At 44.8% G+C, this 19,674-nt stretch overlaps 2 protein-coding genes across 2 annotated transcripts in view; one reads left to right on the top strand and one right to left on the bottom strand.

Moving 5' to 3' along the window:
- MARCHF4 (membrane associated ring-CH-type finger 4) overlaps window positions 1–3,497 on the bottom strand; it is a 97,132-nt gene extending 93,635 nt beyond the window's left edge. The window contains exon 1 of the mRNA XM_075609725.1: window positions 1,638–3,497. Coding sequence (XP_075465840.1) covers window positions 1,638–2,093 — 456 coding nt within the window. The 5' untranslated portion in view covers window positions 2,094–3,497. The remainder of the gene's footprint in view (window positions 1–1,637) is intronic.
- Window positions 3,498–14,166: 10,669 nt separating this feature from the next.
- The window catches only part of SMARCAL1 (SNF2 related chromatin remodeling annealing helicase 1), a 63,595-nt gene continuing 58,087 nt past the window's right edge, over window positions 14,167–19,674 (top strand). Inside the window, exon 1 of the mRNA XM_075609723.1 lies at window positions 14,167–14,281. The gene's annotated coding sequence lies outside the window, so the exon portion shown is untranslated. The remainder of the gene's footprint in view (window positions 14,282–19,674) is intronic.

Here is a 19,674-nt window from a genome sequence, read left to right as displayed (position 1 = left end):
GCAATTAATTTTTAATTGTGTGCAGTTTTTTCTTGGCACATCACCTCAAATGAGTTTAATTATTCCACTCAATTGCAAAAAATGTTTTACCGTTGAGGAGAACACTAAGGTCATCTAATTTAATTCTTAACTAAAATATTTGCTTGTTGAGCTGTGACTGTCACTCCTTGTTAACTCAACCGACTTTTAAATTAGTATAAAGTGCTATGATAAGCACATTTGACAGACCTTAGACGTTTTCATGCTCATTCCTTTTAGAATGGAAAAATATACTCATACCACTCTTATTTTGCTTTTACAATATTATTCAAAATTGCAGTAAAGCATTTCAGATTTGGAGTAATATAGTGAAAAGGTGAAAAATAACTAGGCTTAGAGAGTTGATGCTGTTAAAATATATAACCTTGCCTACTTATTGCATGGTACACCTCAAAAGACTATTTTTATAGGAATATGTATGAAGATAGACTATACTATGTAAAGACATTTGATTTACTATTAGAGGTGTACTTTTCCTTCCAGTAACTTTTATTGTGCACTTCAGTTGGAGCAAAGTCATTAATCTCAGAAAGACGAAAGCAATTTACACCTTGAAATTGTAGGTCTGTTGCAGTTTGTGGTTGTGACACCTTTAAACCATTTAATGGATCGACATAAGAGTACATCATAGACATAACTGAATATGTGCTCTTCAGATGCACTGTCAGAAAAGAGGAGACTTGTGAGGTCTTGGAAGCTGGTGAGCGGCCACATTTGTTAAGAACTCTACTGTTAAAATGCATTACAACCTGCACTTCTCTACTCACTCCTGAACTTAGTTGTGTGTAGACAAGCATGGCCATGTTCAATTGGGTCTACCTATTGAACAAAACTATAGAGTATACCTATGCATGCATCATTCAATGCACTGCCTGTGCTATTTGTATTGACTTATGATATCCATTAAGGGCAGGTAAAAAAAAAACCTCTCCATTGAGTAAAAACTTTAATGCTTACCTGCTTTCAGTGCTAGAGAATGTTGGCCATATGTATGAAGTACTTTATTGATCACTTTTATTTCATTTGAGAACTGCAATACTCTACTGTACATGAGATTTGCTACTAAACACCTTATTATACGATATATCCGTACAAACTGTAATATGTGTGTTCCTCTGAGTATATATTTTTCACAGGAAAAAATTAAGTACATTAAAGAAATATAAGCATATAAAGTGGTATGTGACAAGGCAAGGGGACTTTTTTCAAATAAAAGACGTGATTATGCCCGTTATATAGAAATTTGGCAACAATAGGTGAAGGGGTTACCCATGCGACCGTTACATGATGTAATTAATCCAACCTCATGTTGCACTCAACATCTGAGGGCTCTTCCGAGTTTCTCCCCAACAAAAGTTACACAAACACAATGTGGTCATCCCACATCGTTTGAAAATTATACCACAAAAGTGGGACGGATTTGATTCATCACTGCTAATCACTCGACCCTATTAAATATAATCATTATCTTGTTAAGACCAACAGACTACTCACATTTTACCCCCCCCCCCCCCACCCCAGTCACATTATCATGAATTTGGTATCAAATATATGAGCAATCACAAGCGCAGTTATTGGAAGTATGCCAAGGGACCCACCTGTTCAGGTCCCTGAAAGCAGATCCGGCAGAGAGGCGACCTCATACCACTGTCCAGGCTGCTGCCCAGTGAATATCTGTCCTCGTTTTTCCCCTTGCAAAAATCATCCGAAGAGGTGCTGCTAAGCATGGACATGGGCTGGTGCTGAAGTCCGGTGGCGGTGGCTGGACAACTCCAGTCCTCCTCTGGGATTGTCCCACCTGCTGGAGCTCTCCATGCTTGCCCCAGGGCTGTCAACGTGTTGTTATTGACCGCGATCCCACTCCCAGCGCCCAGATCACATTCAGAGCTGTTCATGGGCAGACTAGGGGAGAGAGGTGGGCGCCCGAGTAGGAAGACCTTCAAGTCATTGAAGAACATGCGACAGCGGCACTTCAGGGGACCCTGATGGCGCAACATCTGTCTAGTACTCAGCAATCCGCAGCACCATAAAAGCAGAAAGGTTCTCAAGAACATGTGCGTGTTTTTCACTCCAAAAAAGAGGAGAGGAAACTGCTAAAGATCATGGTATGTGTGCATGTGTTTCTCTGTGCCCTGTCCTTGTGTGCTGTGCTCAAAATATTGTATACTCACCCCCACCTTGAAATTAAACCGAGGACATGAGCCAACTGCTGCTAAGCACTCTCCAGGAGCTGATCAATTAGAAAGTTTCTGCATAATAAACCGTATTTAATACAAAAATGAGCTTGTTTTAAACATCTACTCCCAGGAGGATTATTATAGCTGCTGGAAAGGATTTTAGGTTAGTTGTGCCTGCTTTCTAAACAATAGCAGCTAATTCCTCAATGGAATAAAAAGTGCAACCTAATAATAAAAATATGTATTATCAAAACCAGGACATCTGATGACGTTCACATTATTTGAAAAAAAAAAAAAAGCGTCAAATACGACACATTGTTTTATATTAAAATCCACAAAATGTATTTCCATTCACTCTGATGCTTCTGATTTTCACCTCTCAAAGTCTTGGTCGTAACCAGGCCCGCGTTGTGCATGTTAGTAATAAATCCATAAATAATGTAATTTCGAGATTTAAAAAAAAAAAAAAAAAAACCCCCACAAAAAAACAGCACCCGGAATGATTATAAAAACTGGAATCTATTTGACTTGGAATAAGCAGGAAAACGAGGACAATTCTAGGCTCACGTCTCCTCCATTCACAGTACAAGCCACGTCACCACGAGCTGTTGCAAAACATTGACCAAAACACAGAGGAATCTTAGTCTGAGAGGTGCTCAGTTTAACTGCATACGTTGTGCCTTTATCCCACCTCAATACCAGTGACAACATTCCCCAAGAACAGCTCATGATTTCTTCCTGTGGTCCTCCTTGTGCTGTCTTGCATTAGCATGGCATTCAACCATCTCAATCCCATGTAACATTACAGCCTTTAGGATACTGATCCCTACAATGCCAAAGGGATTACCCAGCTCCTACCGTGCTGGCCGTTGTGGTATAACCCTCTTGATAATTTTTCTTTCATCCGGCTTGTGATGATGATGCTACTGCTGCTGTTGCTACCTCCCTGGGATGCAAGAGGAAGGATTATTGTTGCAATGTAACAGGGTTTTTAGCGCTAAACCTGTCTCCTCTTCAGATACAATCAGAGAACAATAACATGTAAGGCTGTCCCGCCTCCGTGCATCCTTTAAACTGTTCTTCTTGTGAAATGATAAATATTAAATAACACCTCAGTGTTTGTGTTGAGGGGGATGGGTGGAGGGAGCTGTGCTCGGGTGCATGGAGAGTGTGTGTGCGCTCTGGGAGTTTCAGGACGGCTGCTGCAGTTTCAGCACTCTGTTCCTCTGGACAGCTCCCTCCCAGTCTGCAACGTCAAGCTTCTGGGGGCACTGACGCAGGCAGCTGGGAGAGGAGAGGCAATGCAGGAGGATATGTTACTTTGCAGGCAACAGAAACTGTAACTGACACTATCCTCTTTACTAACAGCCTTCCAAGCAGCTCAGCCTACAGCATTGCCTTTTCTAAGGGAACATCCCACAACCCATTAAAGGAGCATGCTGCAGTTTCCAGCTCTTTAAAGTTTAATTGTAATTATGTGGTGCACTGTAAGTTATTGAGGCTTCAGCTCTACTCATTAGCTCACGTTGAATTCACAAAAATGCTTCTTATTAATATTCTTCTCATTATTATTTATTCATAAGGCACCACAGTAGTCTGCAGTGCAGTACAAATGGGGGTAAGAAAAAAAAATAACAATGTTTAACACAAAATATTACAGATTATAACTTAAAAATACTACCAGGTTATATATGTTTTGCTATTGTAATGGTAGGTTTTTAATTCAAGATGCATTTTAATAGCTTTGCAAATTTAGGTGTGAAAGGCTAATTTATAAAAAGCAAAATCACAAATATAAAAAGTCTTACTATTTAGGAACAGGTCATGCAAGTAGCCTAAGATCCAGTATAGCAGAAAATTGTCACCAGCAACTATATACATACATACATACTTCAAAGTACCCAACAAAATACCCAGTACACACTGGCTAAGAGTGTTACAGTATGAGTTCCAGAAGTACCCAGGTTGGAATTATGCTTTATGGAAATCAGAGTGATCTCTGGTATCTCTTGATAAAACAAAATTGAACTACACCTGAGTTATGTGTTCACCAAGTTGGGTAATTTTCTTCTAGTGGAAAGCAGATAAGTAGGACAGATGCCAAATATCACATGTTGCTAGTTGGGAATCCATTCACTTGTATTGGCCAAGATGCCAGGGTGTCACTATCAATTCACACAGAAGTGTTGGTCAGAACAGTAGGACTTTTATATGAACCATAAGATTTAAGATGCTATGAATTTGGAAGAAAATCCTCATGATTCAAATAAAAGGGCATTGACACTGGAATACATCTATGTTATACTGAATGACTTCATTAAATCTCCAGAAAGTTATTTACCATTATATTCCCCAGGCCCCCTGATATGGTCTTCAAAATATAAACCTTATTAGTCTAGGGATATGTGTACGGTTTATTATTTGTATTGTAACAGGTTAGTGTGGGTGCTTTCTTGGAACCTTTAGACATTTTAGTGGCATATCTCATACCTCAGAAATGTTTCCTATTCATTTTGTTTTTTTCCTGATGAACCCTAGCTGGGCCTTTGTTCATTTGTGTTCTTTCTTACGCTTTAAAAAATAAAATAAAATACAGTAAAACAAATAAAAAGCTAAACAAATTTGCTTACCCCTTCCAATACCGTGGGACCAGCAAAGTTACATGCCACATTTAAGGGGTTATGCCTCTGAAAGTCAAACGCTCACTATGAAAGCATTGCAATGAATAATCCACATAATCACACTACAATAAATATATTGGGGTAAATTAATATGGTCCAAAGTGACCATAAGTGGGAGATTTGCCAGAAAGATCACTTTGGACCATATTTAATTAACCCCAGTGCCCATTAATCCCACTGAGGCCAAGATCCACAGAGGTCCATTAAGTGACTTAGCGTTATGTTAACCTAGGATAGTGTGATGCTAAAAAAAATAAGGTGGGAAAAAAAACGGAGAAAATATAGAACACTCAAAAAGTGCGTAGGCATATACAGCAGGTAGGCATACCTGTGGTCCCAGTGGCATGAGGTGCAATCTGCAAAGATCGAAGAGATCAGCATATTCATTAACATCCAAGGGAAAGTTCATTCAATGGAGTACATCATGCTGAGAAAGTGCATGATAACCCCCTCAATCACCCGAGTGCCAGGTGGAGGTCCGGGGTGTGCATTAAGTGTACTACTGCTACCGAAGGTGGCACTAGCTACTGAGATAAAGATGTCCTAAGAAGGTATGGGAGAAACTCATGCAATAACCCCCAGAAGGACATTCTCAGCGGTGGTAAAGAACGTGTGCTAGTGCTAATCCGTCTGAAGTTTGTGGAAGGAGTAATGAAGTGGCGAGCGAGGAGTAGATAAGTATATTCAGTATTAGACAATAATCATGATACTCCTTTGCTTTTATATGCTATCCTTTTGGACATGGACTTTACATACACAGCATACCACTGATTGGACCTGTGTGATTGCTGGTGATATTCAGTCTTTTAATTCTATGTTTCTGTTATTTTGAATAGTATCTTTGAGTAATTGTGTACTTTGTAGAGAGGTGACGTCAACTATTATTTAGCTAGTTCAGGGGCGGCCAACTCCAGTCCTCAAGGGCCCCCAACAGGTAAGGTTTTCAGGATATCCCTGCTTCAAAGCAGGTGGCTCAATCATAATGACTGATTCACTGATTGAGCTATGCTGAAACCCTGACCTGTTGGGGGCTCTTAAAGACTGGAGTTGGCCACCCATGAGCTATCGTAGTTGTTAATGACCAGGTGCAACCTACTGAGCATATTTTTCACATGACATAATAAAAGATCATTATTTTAATGTACATTTTAAAGCTTAAGGAGGCTTTCTGAGTGCTAGATTCCCAGCTTTATTCCTTTTATTTTTTACCTTGTTCTTTTGAGGAATGGAGCAGCGCCACCTCCAATACAGCGGGGGTTATAGTTACCCCTTGTTATTTACATGTATTAGGCAGCTCTAGATATATTTTCTTCTCTTTGGTATAATGCCATGGGATGCATTAACACGTATCTTCAAAGAACAACAACAAAGGCGAGCCCTGTTTTCTCCTGAAAACGTTGCATTGCATTAACCACAATGGCCGTTAGTGCTAATGATATGCAAATGAGGCATTCTCCCTAACATCGCATATCCGCGACAAAGTTGTTAAGGTTAACGCAGGGAATTCACGTTATTTTATTTAGCTCAGCCCTAACGGAGGCATTACTCCAACTCTCTCCCTCTACACATATTCAGGGTCTGGTTTGGAGTAATGCCAACTTTATTGACGGTGAACGCAGTGTTGTGCTAACTTAACATGATGTGAAGCCTATGCCAATGAGATAAACAACGATTAAGGTTTTTGCATTTAATTAGCTGTGTGGATATGCGTTAACGTCAGGGATCATAAGGTCTGTTTTATATAATGTCACGTTACACGCCCTAAGTTAATGGATCTTTGTGGATCTGGTCGTTAGATAGCAATAGGACAGGAACCTCAGCAAATCATCAAGGCAGACCCCTAAATAGTCTATTTGAGTACGTGACATGTTTAAGGAATATTGAACCAAAGACAAGGGGATTGGGTGAATAATAGTGTATGATGCTAGTCCTTAGGCATTCTATTTTTAAAGCCAAAAACTTGAGCTTCAGCTTAAAACCCTTCTGCACTGGAGCGTGCTGCAGTGTATCACCATGCAACATTGTCAGTAATGGCCATATCTAATGGAAATATGGCGTTTTATGTCATATACAATAATTCTCACTAACCTTTTTATGTTACAGGGTTCTGAAAAATACCATCTTATGTTTTTTTGGGACAAAATTATATATTTTTCTTCTCATAAAAAAATATGTAGTTAGTTCACTAATTATTAAAACAAATACAATATGAATTTATAAGAAAAATGTAAAAAATAAATAAAACATGAAAGTGGCTATTTGAAAAGTATTCTGCAGTATGGTGTTTATCAAACAGTCTTTTATTGTGGTACTTTACCTTTAAGTACAATAATGGGGTTGTCCAAGTTATACATACAGTAAGATAGAGCAGGGACAGATATTTAAAAAAAATCCTTTATGCATATTGAGGTTTGAACCTTTTAAACACATGCCCAGTAACTAAATTACAATAAAGCTACCATGTGAGATTACTTTCATATGGACTATTCCACCCGTGCAACTGGAGCAGCTGCAGGCTCAGTCACTGCTCGAGGACTTTGACATGATTGGGGAGTTTTGATCTTGGACATAAACATTAATATATAGGCCATTCTCTCCAAAGACGGTGAGATCCATGCGTGATGTGCTGAGAGATCATTTTGCATAAACTGCAATATGGCACAGAAAAACTATTGTCATTACTGCATTGAAGAAAACATCAATAATACAAAATAATCCCAACAGGAGATATATTTTGGGTAATAGTGACGTAGAGGGGTCATTTAGCATCTTGACTCTCTTAGTGATAATCTGTGTCATCTTGTGGTTTGTATAGTGTCAATAGGAGTCAGGGAGACATTCTATGATGAATTCATATGATAAAAAAAGAATAGGTGTCCATTTAACTCAGTATTTCATATAAGGTTGGGATAAACAAAAGCCTGTAGTATAGTGTGAGAGGTAATGCTATTTACCTTCGATTAATGTCTGTAATAAATCACAATAACAAGGCACTGCTACTAAAACGCGTTACAATGTAATTATAGTAGCATTAAGACCTTTTGCAATTGGGTAACTATTGGGTAATTTTATCCGGAGGGACTCTGTCATCTATATATATCCTTATGTGGTAGTAATCCATCTCTTAAATTCTGATTACATTAAAATTATTACATGGAAGGGTAATGTAGGTTTAGGATACCATGAAGCACTTAATTATTTTAGTGCAAGGCTATTCCTCCAGGACCTAGGTGCACTAGATTCACTAAAGGTCGATATTGCTGCGTAAAAAAATAGCGCTAAAAAAATTGGGATCGCAGTGATAATTTTTAGAATTAGTTTTTAATTCATAAATGGGTTTCGAGGATTCATTCTCATACCTGAAAATTGCATAAAGCAGCAGTTTGTGTTGCTTGCTATTTTTTTTACTTACCTGAACCTGGAGTTGATCCGTGTGTGACGCATCGGGGGACTCGCGCTTCCCAGCGTGTCCCCGTCACCTCTGTTTCCACTGCCTCTAGCCCTCCCTCTTCTCTGCGTATTCACTCTCCCCCCTCCTTTCCTCGCGGCCGTTCCTCTGCGGCGCGGTTGGCGTGCCCTGACGCGCGTTCGGCTCACGTGCGCATTCTCTGCAGTGTGCGCGCGCATTCGCGGTCGCTTGCTCCCCTCCGCGGCACCCGTGGCCCCCAGCCTCCACATTACCTTGCTCCTCTGCTTCTCCGTCCCTCTCTCCCTCATTGCCGAGCGCCTCCGCGGCGTTGTTATCTGCCGTCCCTAAACTCCAGCTCTGCCCCCCGTGGCTTACAAGCCATATCTCTTAATTATTCCCCTGTCTCCTCCCCTGCTCTCTCTGACCTATCCCTGCAAACTCTCACTCAACCCTCTGCTCCTCCTCTCTCTCCTATTGGTTCTCCTTCCTTTATAACCCCACTCTGTCCTCTTACTAATTGCTCTGCATAGCTTTCCTGTAGCTCCTGTGTGTGGAGTGTCTATGCCTAGCTCCCTTGTTTGTTTCAGCGCTGGTTCCTGTCCCTGCCCCTGTTTGGATTCCCCTGGCTTGAACTCGTGTACTGCTTTGGATTTGACTACTCTGCTTTCTCCTGCTCTTGAACCTTGGCTTACGGACTCACTACGCTGCTTTCTCCAACCCTTGAACACTGGCTTACGGACATCACTACGCTGCTCTCTCCAATCCTTGAACTCTGGCACACGGATATTACTATCTGATCTCTGGCACCCCGGACTCTGCAGGTATACATTAACCCTTTCTTACCAGGCCCGGCAACACATTAACACACTCTGGCCACGCCCTCACTGCTGTGGGTGCGTGTTATACCCTTACCCACCTCAGTACTGGGGACTGGCCAGGTCTGCGGGCATACAGGCGTTACACCGTGGTTCTTGAACTCCAGGGACCCTCTTGATACTGAGCGACAAAAAGTTTTGTCCACTAGGCAAGAATGCTTGCTCAGTGGATACAAAATGGCAGCCGGGTCAGAGCTCTGGCCAATAGAAAGGCGCAACGTTACTTTCTGTAGGTTACCCTGACAGCCATGCTTGTTGTTTTTCAGAAGCTAAAGAAATAAAAATCCCTTTTCTTTTTGCCAGGAACCCGGGGAAGGGGGAGCATGGAGGTTGGGAGACCCATTGTAACAGGGACTTATCCCTGTTTAAATAAAGCAGCCTTAGAGCTCTGAGAATCCAGCAGAGAGATAGTTCATTGCAGCCACACAATTAACTACTCTCCACCTGGACTAATGAGGGCTCTGTAAAAAGCCTCATGTGAGACACAGGAGAGAGATTCCTTAGCTCACATTTGGGCTGACCTGAGGAAAGACGATGTCTTGATGCACTCAGAAGGACTGTATGCTTACAGCAAGACAAGGGGACAAGACCTCTCTACCTGGACACAGAGAGTGCCATAGCGCACAAGGATGCTGACCCAGGAGAACAGAAAGGCCTTCCCCTACAGCAACAAAAACAGAAACAGATGAGACTTTCTTGTTGGACTGTTGTGTGTGTGTGTATATTATATATATATATATATATATAAAAACACACACACACACACACACACACACACACACACACACACACTTGTGTGAAAAAGAAAGTACACCCTCTTTGAATTCTATGGTTTTACATATCAGGACATAATAACAATCATCTGTTCCTTAGCAGGTCTTAAAATTAGGTAAATATCAGATGAACAACAACACATGACATTACACCGTGTCATGATTTATTTATAGAACCACCTTTACGAGCAATAACTTGAAATAATTGTTTTCTGTATGACTTTATCAGTCCCTCACATCGTTGTGGAGGATTCTTGGCCCACTCTTCTTTACAACGTTGCTTCAGTTCATTGAGGTTTGTGGGCATTTGTTTATGCACAGCTCTCTTAAGGTCCAGCCACAGCATTTCAACTGGGTTGAGGTCTGGACTTTGACTGGGCCATTGCAACACCTTGATTCTTTTCTTTTTCAGCCATTCTGTTGTAGATTTGCTGGTGTGCTTGGGAACATTGTCCTGTTGCATGACCCAATTTCGGTCAAGCTTTAGCTGTCGGACAGATGGCCTCACATTTGACTCTAGAATACTTTAGTATACAGAGGAGTTCATGGTCGACTCAATGACTGCAAGGTTCCCAGGTCCTGTGGCTGCAAAACAAGCCCAAATCATCACCCCTCCACCACCGTGCTTGACAGTTGGTATGAGGTGTTTGTGCTGATATGCTGTGTTTGGTTTTAGCCAAACGTGGCGCTGTGCATTATGGCCAAACGTCTCCACTTTGGTCGTCTGTCCAAAGGACATTGTTCCAGAAGTCTTGTGGTTTGTTCAGATGCAACTTTGCAAACCTAAGCTGTGCTGCCATGTTCTTTTTAGAGAGAAGAGGCTTTCTCCTGGCAACCCTTCCAAACAAACCATACTTGTTCAGACAGGGGGCAAAGGGCATTTGTAGGGAGGGCAGGGAGCAAAGGGCAGGGGGCAAAGGGCAGGGGGAGGGAGGGCAGGGGGGGCAAAGGGCAGGGGGAGGGAGGGCAGGGGGTGCAAAGGGCAGGGGGAGGGAGGGCAGGGGGGGGGAAAAGGGCAGCGGGGGCAAAGGGCAGGGGGAGTCAGGGACGCGTTAAATAACCCATTCCCCTGCGTGTACTCACCTTGCACACGGCCGCGCTCCTCTTCCTCTGGGTCCCGGCCGCCCTCCTCCTCCACCTCGGGCTCCTCCGCGGCGAGGCTGAGACGCTCCGGTGAGGAGGTGCTGGGCCTCTCGCGGAGGAGAGGTGGAGACAGCCGGAGGTGCGCCCGCGGGGACGGGTAGCGGCCTGTGTGAGGGGAGAGCCGCGTGCTCTGTGTGTGGGGGGGGAGGGTGAGGGAGAGCGCCGGGTGAGGGAGAGCCGCGTGCTCTGTGTGGGGGGGGGGGGTGAGGGAGAGCGCCGGGTGAGGGGAGAGCCGCGTGCTCTGTGTGTGTGTGGGAGGGGGTGAGGGAGAGCGCCGGGTGAGGGAGTGGCCTATGGGTGCTGAGAGCCGTGGGGAGGTGAGAGTCCCCCGCTGTGTCCCGGGCGCTCGCTCCGCTCCCCCGCTGACTGTAGCGGCGCCGGGGGGGGAGGGGGCGGGGGGAGGAAAAAGCGTGAGAAACCGGGAGACCCGGGGAGAGGAGGAGGTGTGCGGGGTCACGATGAGCGCTGTGTGTGTGTATGTGTGTGTGTGTTTTTTGGCCTGTCACTCCGCCTCAGGCCAATGAGAGGTGTGCGGGGGCGGGCGGCCCAAGGGACCAATGAGATTGCCGCTAGGGACACAGGCCATGCAGACAAACATACAGTGCTTTCACAAATATATAGTATATATATATACAGGCATACCCCGCTTTAAGGACACTCACTTTAAGTACACTCTCGAGTAAGTACATTTCGCTCAAAAGGCAAACAGCAGCTCACGCATGCGCCTGTCAGCACATCCTGAACAGCAATACTGGCTCCCTACCTGTACCAAAGCTGTGCACAAGCGGGGAGACTATAGAGCCTGTTACAAATGCGTTATTTACATCAGTTATGCACGTATAGGACGATTGCCGTACAGTACATGCACCGATAAGTGGGGAAAAGGTAGTGCTTCACTTTAAGTACATTTTCACTTTACATACATGCTCCGGTCCCATTGCGTACGTTAATGCGGGGTATGCCTGTATATATATATATATATATATATATCTATATATATATATATATAGATATATATATATATATAGATATATATTTGGGGTAGTAACCAGCTTAGCTACCCACCCAGTTAGAAAGGGCTGCAGTAAAGGTTTAGTTATTTCTCCAAAGTGAAGTAGGCCTTTATTTAGTTTTTTTGTATGTTTTGCCTTGTTAAAGGAACAGACGCAATAAAGCCAGGATTTAATTTCACCCTAATCGGTCTCCATTAAATGTACCTCTGCACACATCTCTTACACATGGTGCTAGAAGTGGGATGAGAGGTGGTCCTAGAATTTCAAAGGGGCTCCGGAGACTGCCTGTGAACATTTTTGTGCTTTTGCCTGCATACAATTCCTGCAAACAGCCTGAGAAACAAAACAAAGAATCATGTGCAGCTGTTACCAGAATTAAAGAGCTACACATGCAGGAAAACTACACTGCACTGGAGAAAGCCACAATGCCACCGTTGGATTGGGAGGACTGCAACAGGCGGGGAACCACATAAGGAACTGATGCCGTGCCCAGAGTTTACCCCACCCCTTGTGTGGACCCCCCCCCATGGAATTTAAAATGGCCGCCCAACTGAAGTCAAATACAGACTCTGCAAGAATGGGGTAGAAAATGTGTTCCTGGTGTAAAGAGCCCAGCCACAAGGAGCTACATCCCTTCAGGCCTTATTCGGATGATCCCCTGTATGGCCCCAGAAAAAGGGCAGCAGTCAGAGGAATAGTTTGTTCAATGTGCCAAGGAACTGCAGCAGCAAGCGATGCACTGTGGGCCCAAGGAAGGTACAGACGTTTTTCTTAGCAAGTGACATCCAGTATCACTGATGAGAAAGAATGTGTGCACAGTACTGCTGATGTTTCAGAACCTATCAAAGTAAATAAGAAAAAGCTACAAACTCGGCAAGTAAAGTCTGCCCACATGTAGGACTACCAGCTGGGGTTCTAGTGAATACAGTGAAAACAGCTGCAATAGCACCTCCCGAGGTCAGGAAGAAAAATACACCTGATAACACTAAAATGGAGGACAAGATGTGGTGTTCCTGTAATGAATGAAACTCCTCCCACCGGAGGAAAGAACGATGCACAGCCGTGGAAAGAAGTCGCTTGCAAGGCTGATATGGTGACTAAAAAATATTTATTGGAGCATCATTGTGTAGTTCTGGCAGATCCTGTGACGCGCGTTTCAGCCAGAGGGGCCTTTGTCAAAGAGTGATCCGCCAGTAGACAGGTAACCCTGATATGGAGTGTCAAAGTCTAAACACCTGTATAACCCAATCACCAATTGATGATCAGCAGGTGCAGAGGATGACGCAACCACATCGGGAGACAGATATAAATAAAATAAAACCAGGTTCATCTTCTTAATATATAAAATCGAAAGGTTGGTACTAGCTGCGGTGAATCTGATTGGTCCTCAGCCTCTGGCCAATCAGATTGGTGGCTCTATGACGTCACCCAGCCGGACTATGACTATGACGTCACCCAACTCTCTCTCCCTCTCCCTCCCCCCACCGGCTCCCGGACGGGGACAGGCACTGGGCAGGCAGCCTCCGGAAGGACCCCCTTCCTCCTGCAGATGCCCCCGGTAAGATGGTGACGCACAGCGGACAGGCGGGGGGTGGTATTCAGTCAGGAGAGAGGGGGGGGGGAGTTAGTCAGGAGAGAGGGGGGGGAGGGAGTCAGGAGAGAGGGGGGGGAGAGGGAGTCGAGAGAGGGGGGAGAGGGAGTCAGGAGAGAGGGGGGGGGAGAGGGAGTCAGGAGAGAGGGGGGGGAGAGAGGGAGTCATGAAAGAGGGGGGGGGGAGGGAGTCAGGAGAGAAGGGGGGGGGAAGCCTGAACAGCTGTGAAGAGGGGGGGAAGGGAGTTGAGAGGGAGGATGGGGGAGGCAGAACATTACATCACGGGCAACGCCGGGTATATCAGCTAGTAATATATAAAATCGAAAGGTTGGTACTAGCTGCAGTGAATCTGATTGGTCCTCAGCCTCTGGCCAATCAGATTGGTGGCTCTATGATGTCACCCGGCTCTATGACGTCACCCAACTCTCTCTCCCTCTCCCCCACCGGCTCCCGGACGGAGGGGAAGCGCGGCGTGGCCCGCCTGCCCCAGCCGCCAATGCTCACTTCCCTCCCCGGCGGGGGGACAGGCAGTGGGCATGCAGCCTCCGGAAGGACCCCCTTCCTCCTGCAGATGCCCCCGGTAAGATGGCGGCGCACAGCGGACAGGCGGGGGGTGGTATTCAGTCAGGAGAGAGGGGGGGGAGTTAGTCAGGAGAGAGGGTGGGAGGGAGTCGGGAGAGAGGGGGGGGAGAGAGGGAGTCAGGAGAGAGGGGGGGAGAGGGAGTCAGGAGAGAGGGGGGAGAGGGAGTCAGGAGAGAGGGGGGGAGAGATGGAGTCAGGAAAGAGGGGGGGGGAGAGAGGGAGTCAGGAGAGAAGGGGGGGAAGCCTGAACAGCTGTGAAGAGGGGGGAAGAGAGTTGAGAGGGAGGATGGGGGAGGCAGAACATTACATCACGGGCAACGCCGGGTATATCAGCTAGTATTATATATACGTAATACATGTGCACTATTGAAAATAAACACATATATAAAAGAAACCTGAAACTGGTAATAATTAAAACAAAAAATTGGCGATGCCAGAAACTAACAGTTATATGCTTAACTAGATAAAACATATCATGAACAAAAACCCAAAGGTAAATGTATAATGAGTAGCAATAAACAGTAACAATGAAGATAATTATAATACAATGTAACCATCAATGATCAAGAATTGAAAACCAGAATATCACATGTTGAGGAGATAGCAAAAAAGGGGGGGGGGAGGAGAGGAGGGGGGGGGAAGGGGAGGGAAGGGGGGATGGGGAAAGGAGGGGAGGAAAAAGGAAAGGATATAAAAATATATGTAAACTGTAAATTAATCCTGAAGAAAATGTTGGAGTTCCCAGTCAATGTTTAATCCATGTGGATGGAGAGTGTGGAGAGAGAAAATCTAGTGCATTTCTCTTCTGTTAAGAAATGTAAGTGTATCTCCACCTCTAACATTAATGGGCACATGTTCAACACCAATGAATCTAAAATTATTCATCACACCTTGTGGACACTCTGTGAAGTGTCTAGACACTGGATGTGTAACATCTTTTTTGGTAATTAGTCTAGCATGTTCAGAAATTCTTATATTCAATGACCTGATGGTTCTGCCAACATACTTCTTATTGCACCCACACATAATAACATAAATTACATAACTTGTATGACAGTTAATAAAAGTTCTAATCTTATATCTGGTTTTGGGGTACAGAGTATGCAATCTTTTTGTGGGTTCTGCGAATCGACACCATCTGCAGAAGCCACATTTGTGAAATCCTTTTGGTATATTACCCAAGGGTTTTTGATGTCTCGATTGAAAAAGACTTCTGGAAATTGAGGTGGCCAATGTATTTGCCTTTTTAAATGCGAATCTAGGACCGCATCTAGTAATAGAATCCAAATCAGAATCCAAATCAGAATCCAATTTTAATACGTCCCAATGTCTGGAAACAATTTTACGAATTTGATGTGCTTGTTCCTGTAATGAACCCTATCCCATGGAAGAGTGGCCCTTCCGGTGATATGAGGATACGAATAAGGATGAAGATATCTCTTATGGGGAACCCGAACCGAGTCACACCCACAAAACACCCCAAGAATAGTGGAGGTGCCTAAACTCGGTACGCAACCAGACAGGTCTCTATGACCCCGATTATTCTTGCCAGTTAACGCGACAGCAAGAAAAGCCTGGCGAATACAGTGAAACTACAGCAAGGCCCCGCTTCTTGGCGCACCGCTTTTCGGCAATCCATCCATACGGCGGTACCGATAAGGCGGCCACCATGTCTACGCATGCACAGAACGGGTCAGCCCGAGGTCACACATCCGCAGAACAGGCCAGTCCGAGGTCACGCATGCGCAGAATGGGGGCTTTGCCGAGGTTGCGCATGCGTGGAAGGGCGAATGGCCGGTCTGCGCATGCGCACACACCGAAAATCACCGATTCCACTTTCTGGTCGATTTTTGCTTTGCGGCAGGCCCTTAGAATTGAACACGCTGCATGCCCGGGGCCCTCCTGAACTGAAGTTTCAAATAAAGACGGAGACCCCAGGATCCCTAATGGGACGGAGTCGTCCAAAACAAAAAGGCAGAAAAATAAAAGCAGTGCTTCACTTACCGTGGCAGGAACAGACACTATCGCAGATCTCGCAGAGAAAAAGGGGGTCCGAGATGCCCTGCAGCCTAGAGAAAATGGAGGCTTCGTCACGCGGATGACAGAATATCCAGAGGGCCCAAGGCAGAAGTCGTGTAACCCAAAGAAGTGTCTGTCCGGTGACAACAGTGAGGAACCCTCAACCAACCGCACCAGGGAAACGGAGCCGGAACCAGTAAGTGACGATCCCTTGACCAGCCCTGAAGATGCACTGCAAGCTGCCAGGCATAACTGTGATCTGCTCAATGAAGAAGTGAAACTGGAGAGAGAAAATAATGCTGAGCTACAGAAGACTGTGCTCGCAATATACTCGGCGGCCAAGAACGAATTGTTGGCTCTAAGGACGGATCTAGATACTGCGAACACTACTATTACCGCCATGGATGAAAAGCAGAGCAAATCTGACTAATCTGAAACATGAAAGTATGAGGAGGCACTGAAAGAGATTTCAGTCTTTCAGCAAGAGGTTCGCGATTGCCATACAGTTGGAAGTCTCTCAGAATGAGGTTCACACGCTGCATAGAACTGAATGCCTCACACCATGAGGTCAACAGTATCCGGACAGAGGTGGACATATCAAATGGTGGACAAAACAACACCATGTTCATCAAGGAAAAAGAATACTATTAGAAGCAAAGGAAGTTTTTCCTTTGATAATTGTGGTGCAATTCTTTCCCCACAGTTTGCAGCCAGGGACTGTGGAGATTTGGTCATTTGAAAGCTCAAGGTGACCTGTTATAAGTGTGGAATGCCAATGAACAGCACTGCTTTATATTTACTCTTTGCAAACCCTGCCAGTTTCATTGAACAGAACATTGCCTGAGAATGCTACAAGCTGCGAGCATTCTCATACCACACTCATCATCGTTTCATCAGATCCTCAGCCAGGCAACCAGATAACAGCCAACACATTAGGATTAGTCAGCGAGACAATGAAGTCTGGCTATTGTGAATTAGGATAAATGTACCTAAAATACAACTGCAGGTTTGTCAGACAGGATTCTGAGCATTAGGCGGTTGAAGAAGTAGCTAGCTAATAGCATACATGCTGTGCAAGGTAAAAGAAAAAGGACTTTCATCCATTCATTTCAGAAAACGATGCAAGCCGTTCTCACACTGAGGCTCTTACCCCTGGCCACTACGCCACTAACCCAGCAAAAACAGGTTAAAGGGTTATCTTTAATATATAAAATCGAAAGGTTGGTACTAGCTGCGGTGAATCTGATTGGTCCTCAGTCTCTGGCCAATGAGATTGGTGGCTCTATGACTTCACCCGGCTCTATGACATATTCTCTCTCTCTCTCTCTCACGGAAAGGGCGGCCCTCCTTTCGCAGCCGCCAACGCTCACTTCCCTCCCTCCCCGCCGGGGGGACAGGCAGTGGGCAGGCAGCCTCCGAAGGACCCCCTTCCTCCTGCAGCTGCCCCCGGTAAGATGGCGGCACACAGCGGACAGGCGGGGGGTGGTATTCAGTCAGGAGAGAGGGGGGGGAGTTAGTCAGGAGAGGGGGGGGGGGAGTTAGTCAGGAGAGAGGGGGGGAGGGAGTCAGGAGAGAGGGGGGGAGAGAGGGAGTCAGACGAGAGGGGGGGAGAGAAGGAGTCAGGAGAGAGGTGGGGGGAAGAGGGAGTCAGAGAGGGAGTCAGGAGAGAGAGGGGGGGGGAGGGAGTCAGGAGAGAAGGGGGGAAGCCTGAACAGCTGTGAAGAGGGGGAGAAGGGAGTTGAGAGGGAGGATGGGGGAGGCAGAACATTACATCACGGGCAACGCTGGGTATATCAGCTAGTACAATATATATTGGAGGAAGATCTGGACTCTGCATTACAACGTTGCCACTGTGAGACATTAACTTTTAACATCTGTGATTTATTTGTACACTTTTATCCTCCAGTACCTTGGAACTCTCTTCTCCTGCATCTCACTATGCCCTCCCTATTTCTTTTTCTGTTTACGGTTTCCTCACTCCTTTGTGAGCATTTCTGTTCTCTACAACATCCCCACTGCACCATTATTTATACACCTCTCTCCCAACCACTTCTTTACCCCTCAATAAAAAACACCCACACAAATCCTCTATTCACACCCTCTATCTACTCCTTCCTGCTGCTGGGGATCTCCCCTAAGCCTGAAGCCAGACATACACACCTGATCTCACTCATGCCTCCCTGCCACCTCTTCCCCTGTAAATGGTGTTAACCTTTTCATTTAACACTGACCTTCCTTAAATTTTACCACACAAATCAAGCATCCCAATAGCCTGCCCTCATGGCTAATGTCCCACACTCAGTCACTCCTACCACCCATTGTGACCAATCACTGCCATCTACAGCACTTACTCCCTCACCTGCTGTCTCTGTAAGTTTCCCATTAAACCTCTTAGATTGTAAGCTCTTCGGGGCAGGGATTTCCTTTCCTATTGTCTGATTTTGCTGCACTTATTGTATAATTATATTTCCCTGTACTGTATTCTTTGTGAAGCGCTGAGTACACTTTTGGCGCTATATAAATAAAGACATACAATACAATAGAGTTGTAGTATTTCCTGTTATGATATATACAAGGGCTATTTATTACACTTCTTCCAGCTACAAAAGTGGGGAAAAGCTGGTGGACAAAACTAAAATAATAAAAATGGACTGCATATATCAAAGAAAATCCTGGTTTTCAATGAAATTCCTTACCCTGACCCATTACCCCTTTTTGTCTGGGATTTACAGGATTCTAATACCTGCCTCAGTGCAGTAAAAGCTCATATATCAAAGCATTAATGAAGCCCCCGCTTATCTCTGAACACCTGCTTCTTTTGATTACAACTTTAAACAGTGATTGATAAGCTTTCATCATATTTATGGCTGTAAAAAGACAGAAATAAAACCAGCATTTCAACTCTTCGCGGCGCGCAGCCAAATCCCTACACGATCAAATCTTATCTTCTACCTGATCCGTCTTTTTGGAGAGAGAGTGAAATGAAAGGAAGATTTATTTGGTCACTTATGGGAAATAGTGGTCATATTGAAGACAAGGGGTCTAGTTTAAAATGTTTCTCAGCTGCAAAAATGGTCCAAAAATGCATGTGGTTTATCTAAGGATAAAGTCCCAAGCCTTTCATAGGGATGCCTGTCCTTGGCTGAATCTGGTGCTGTTTTGCGTACCACTTTTGCAGCCAGGAGATTTTGTCACGGTGCTCCTTTAGAATCCCAATGCAATGAATTATCCAAGTCTCCCGGTTGCAAAACTGAGGCAAATAAACGTTAGGAGAAACCATCACCCAAACCAACGGGATCTTTCTTCTTTTTTTAAATATGGGGCAGTATCTCTGCATTAGTCTGAAGCCGGGAGACTAATATATTCTCCCCT

This window comes from Ascaphus truei, chromosome 7, assembly GCF_040206685.1.
Source record: "Ascaphus truei isolate aAscTru1 chromosome 7, aAscTru1.hap1, whole genome shotgun sequence".
Classification (NCBI taxonomy): Eukaryota; Metazoa; Chordata; class Amphibia; order Anura; family Ascaphidae; genus Ascaphus; species Ascaphus truei.
Note: the sequence above shows the minus strand (reverse complement) of the source record. Positions and strands in the feature narration are given on the sequence as shown.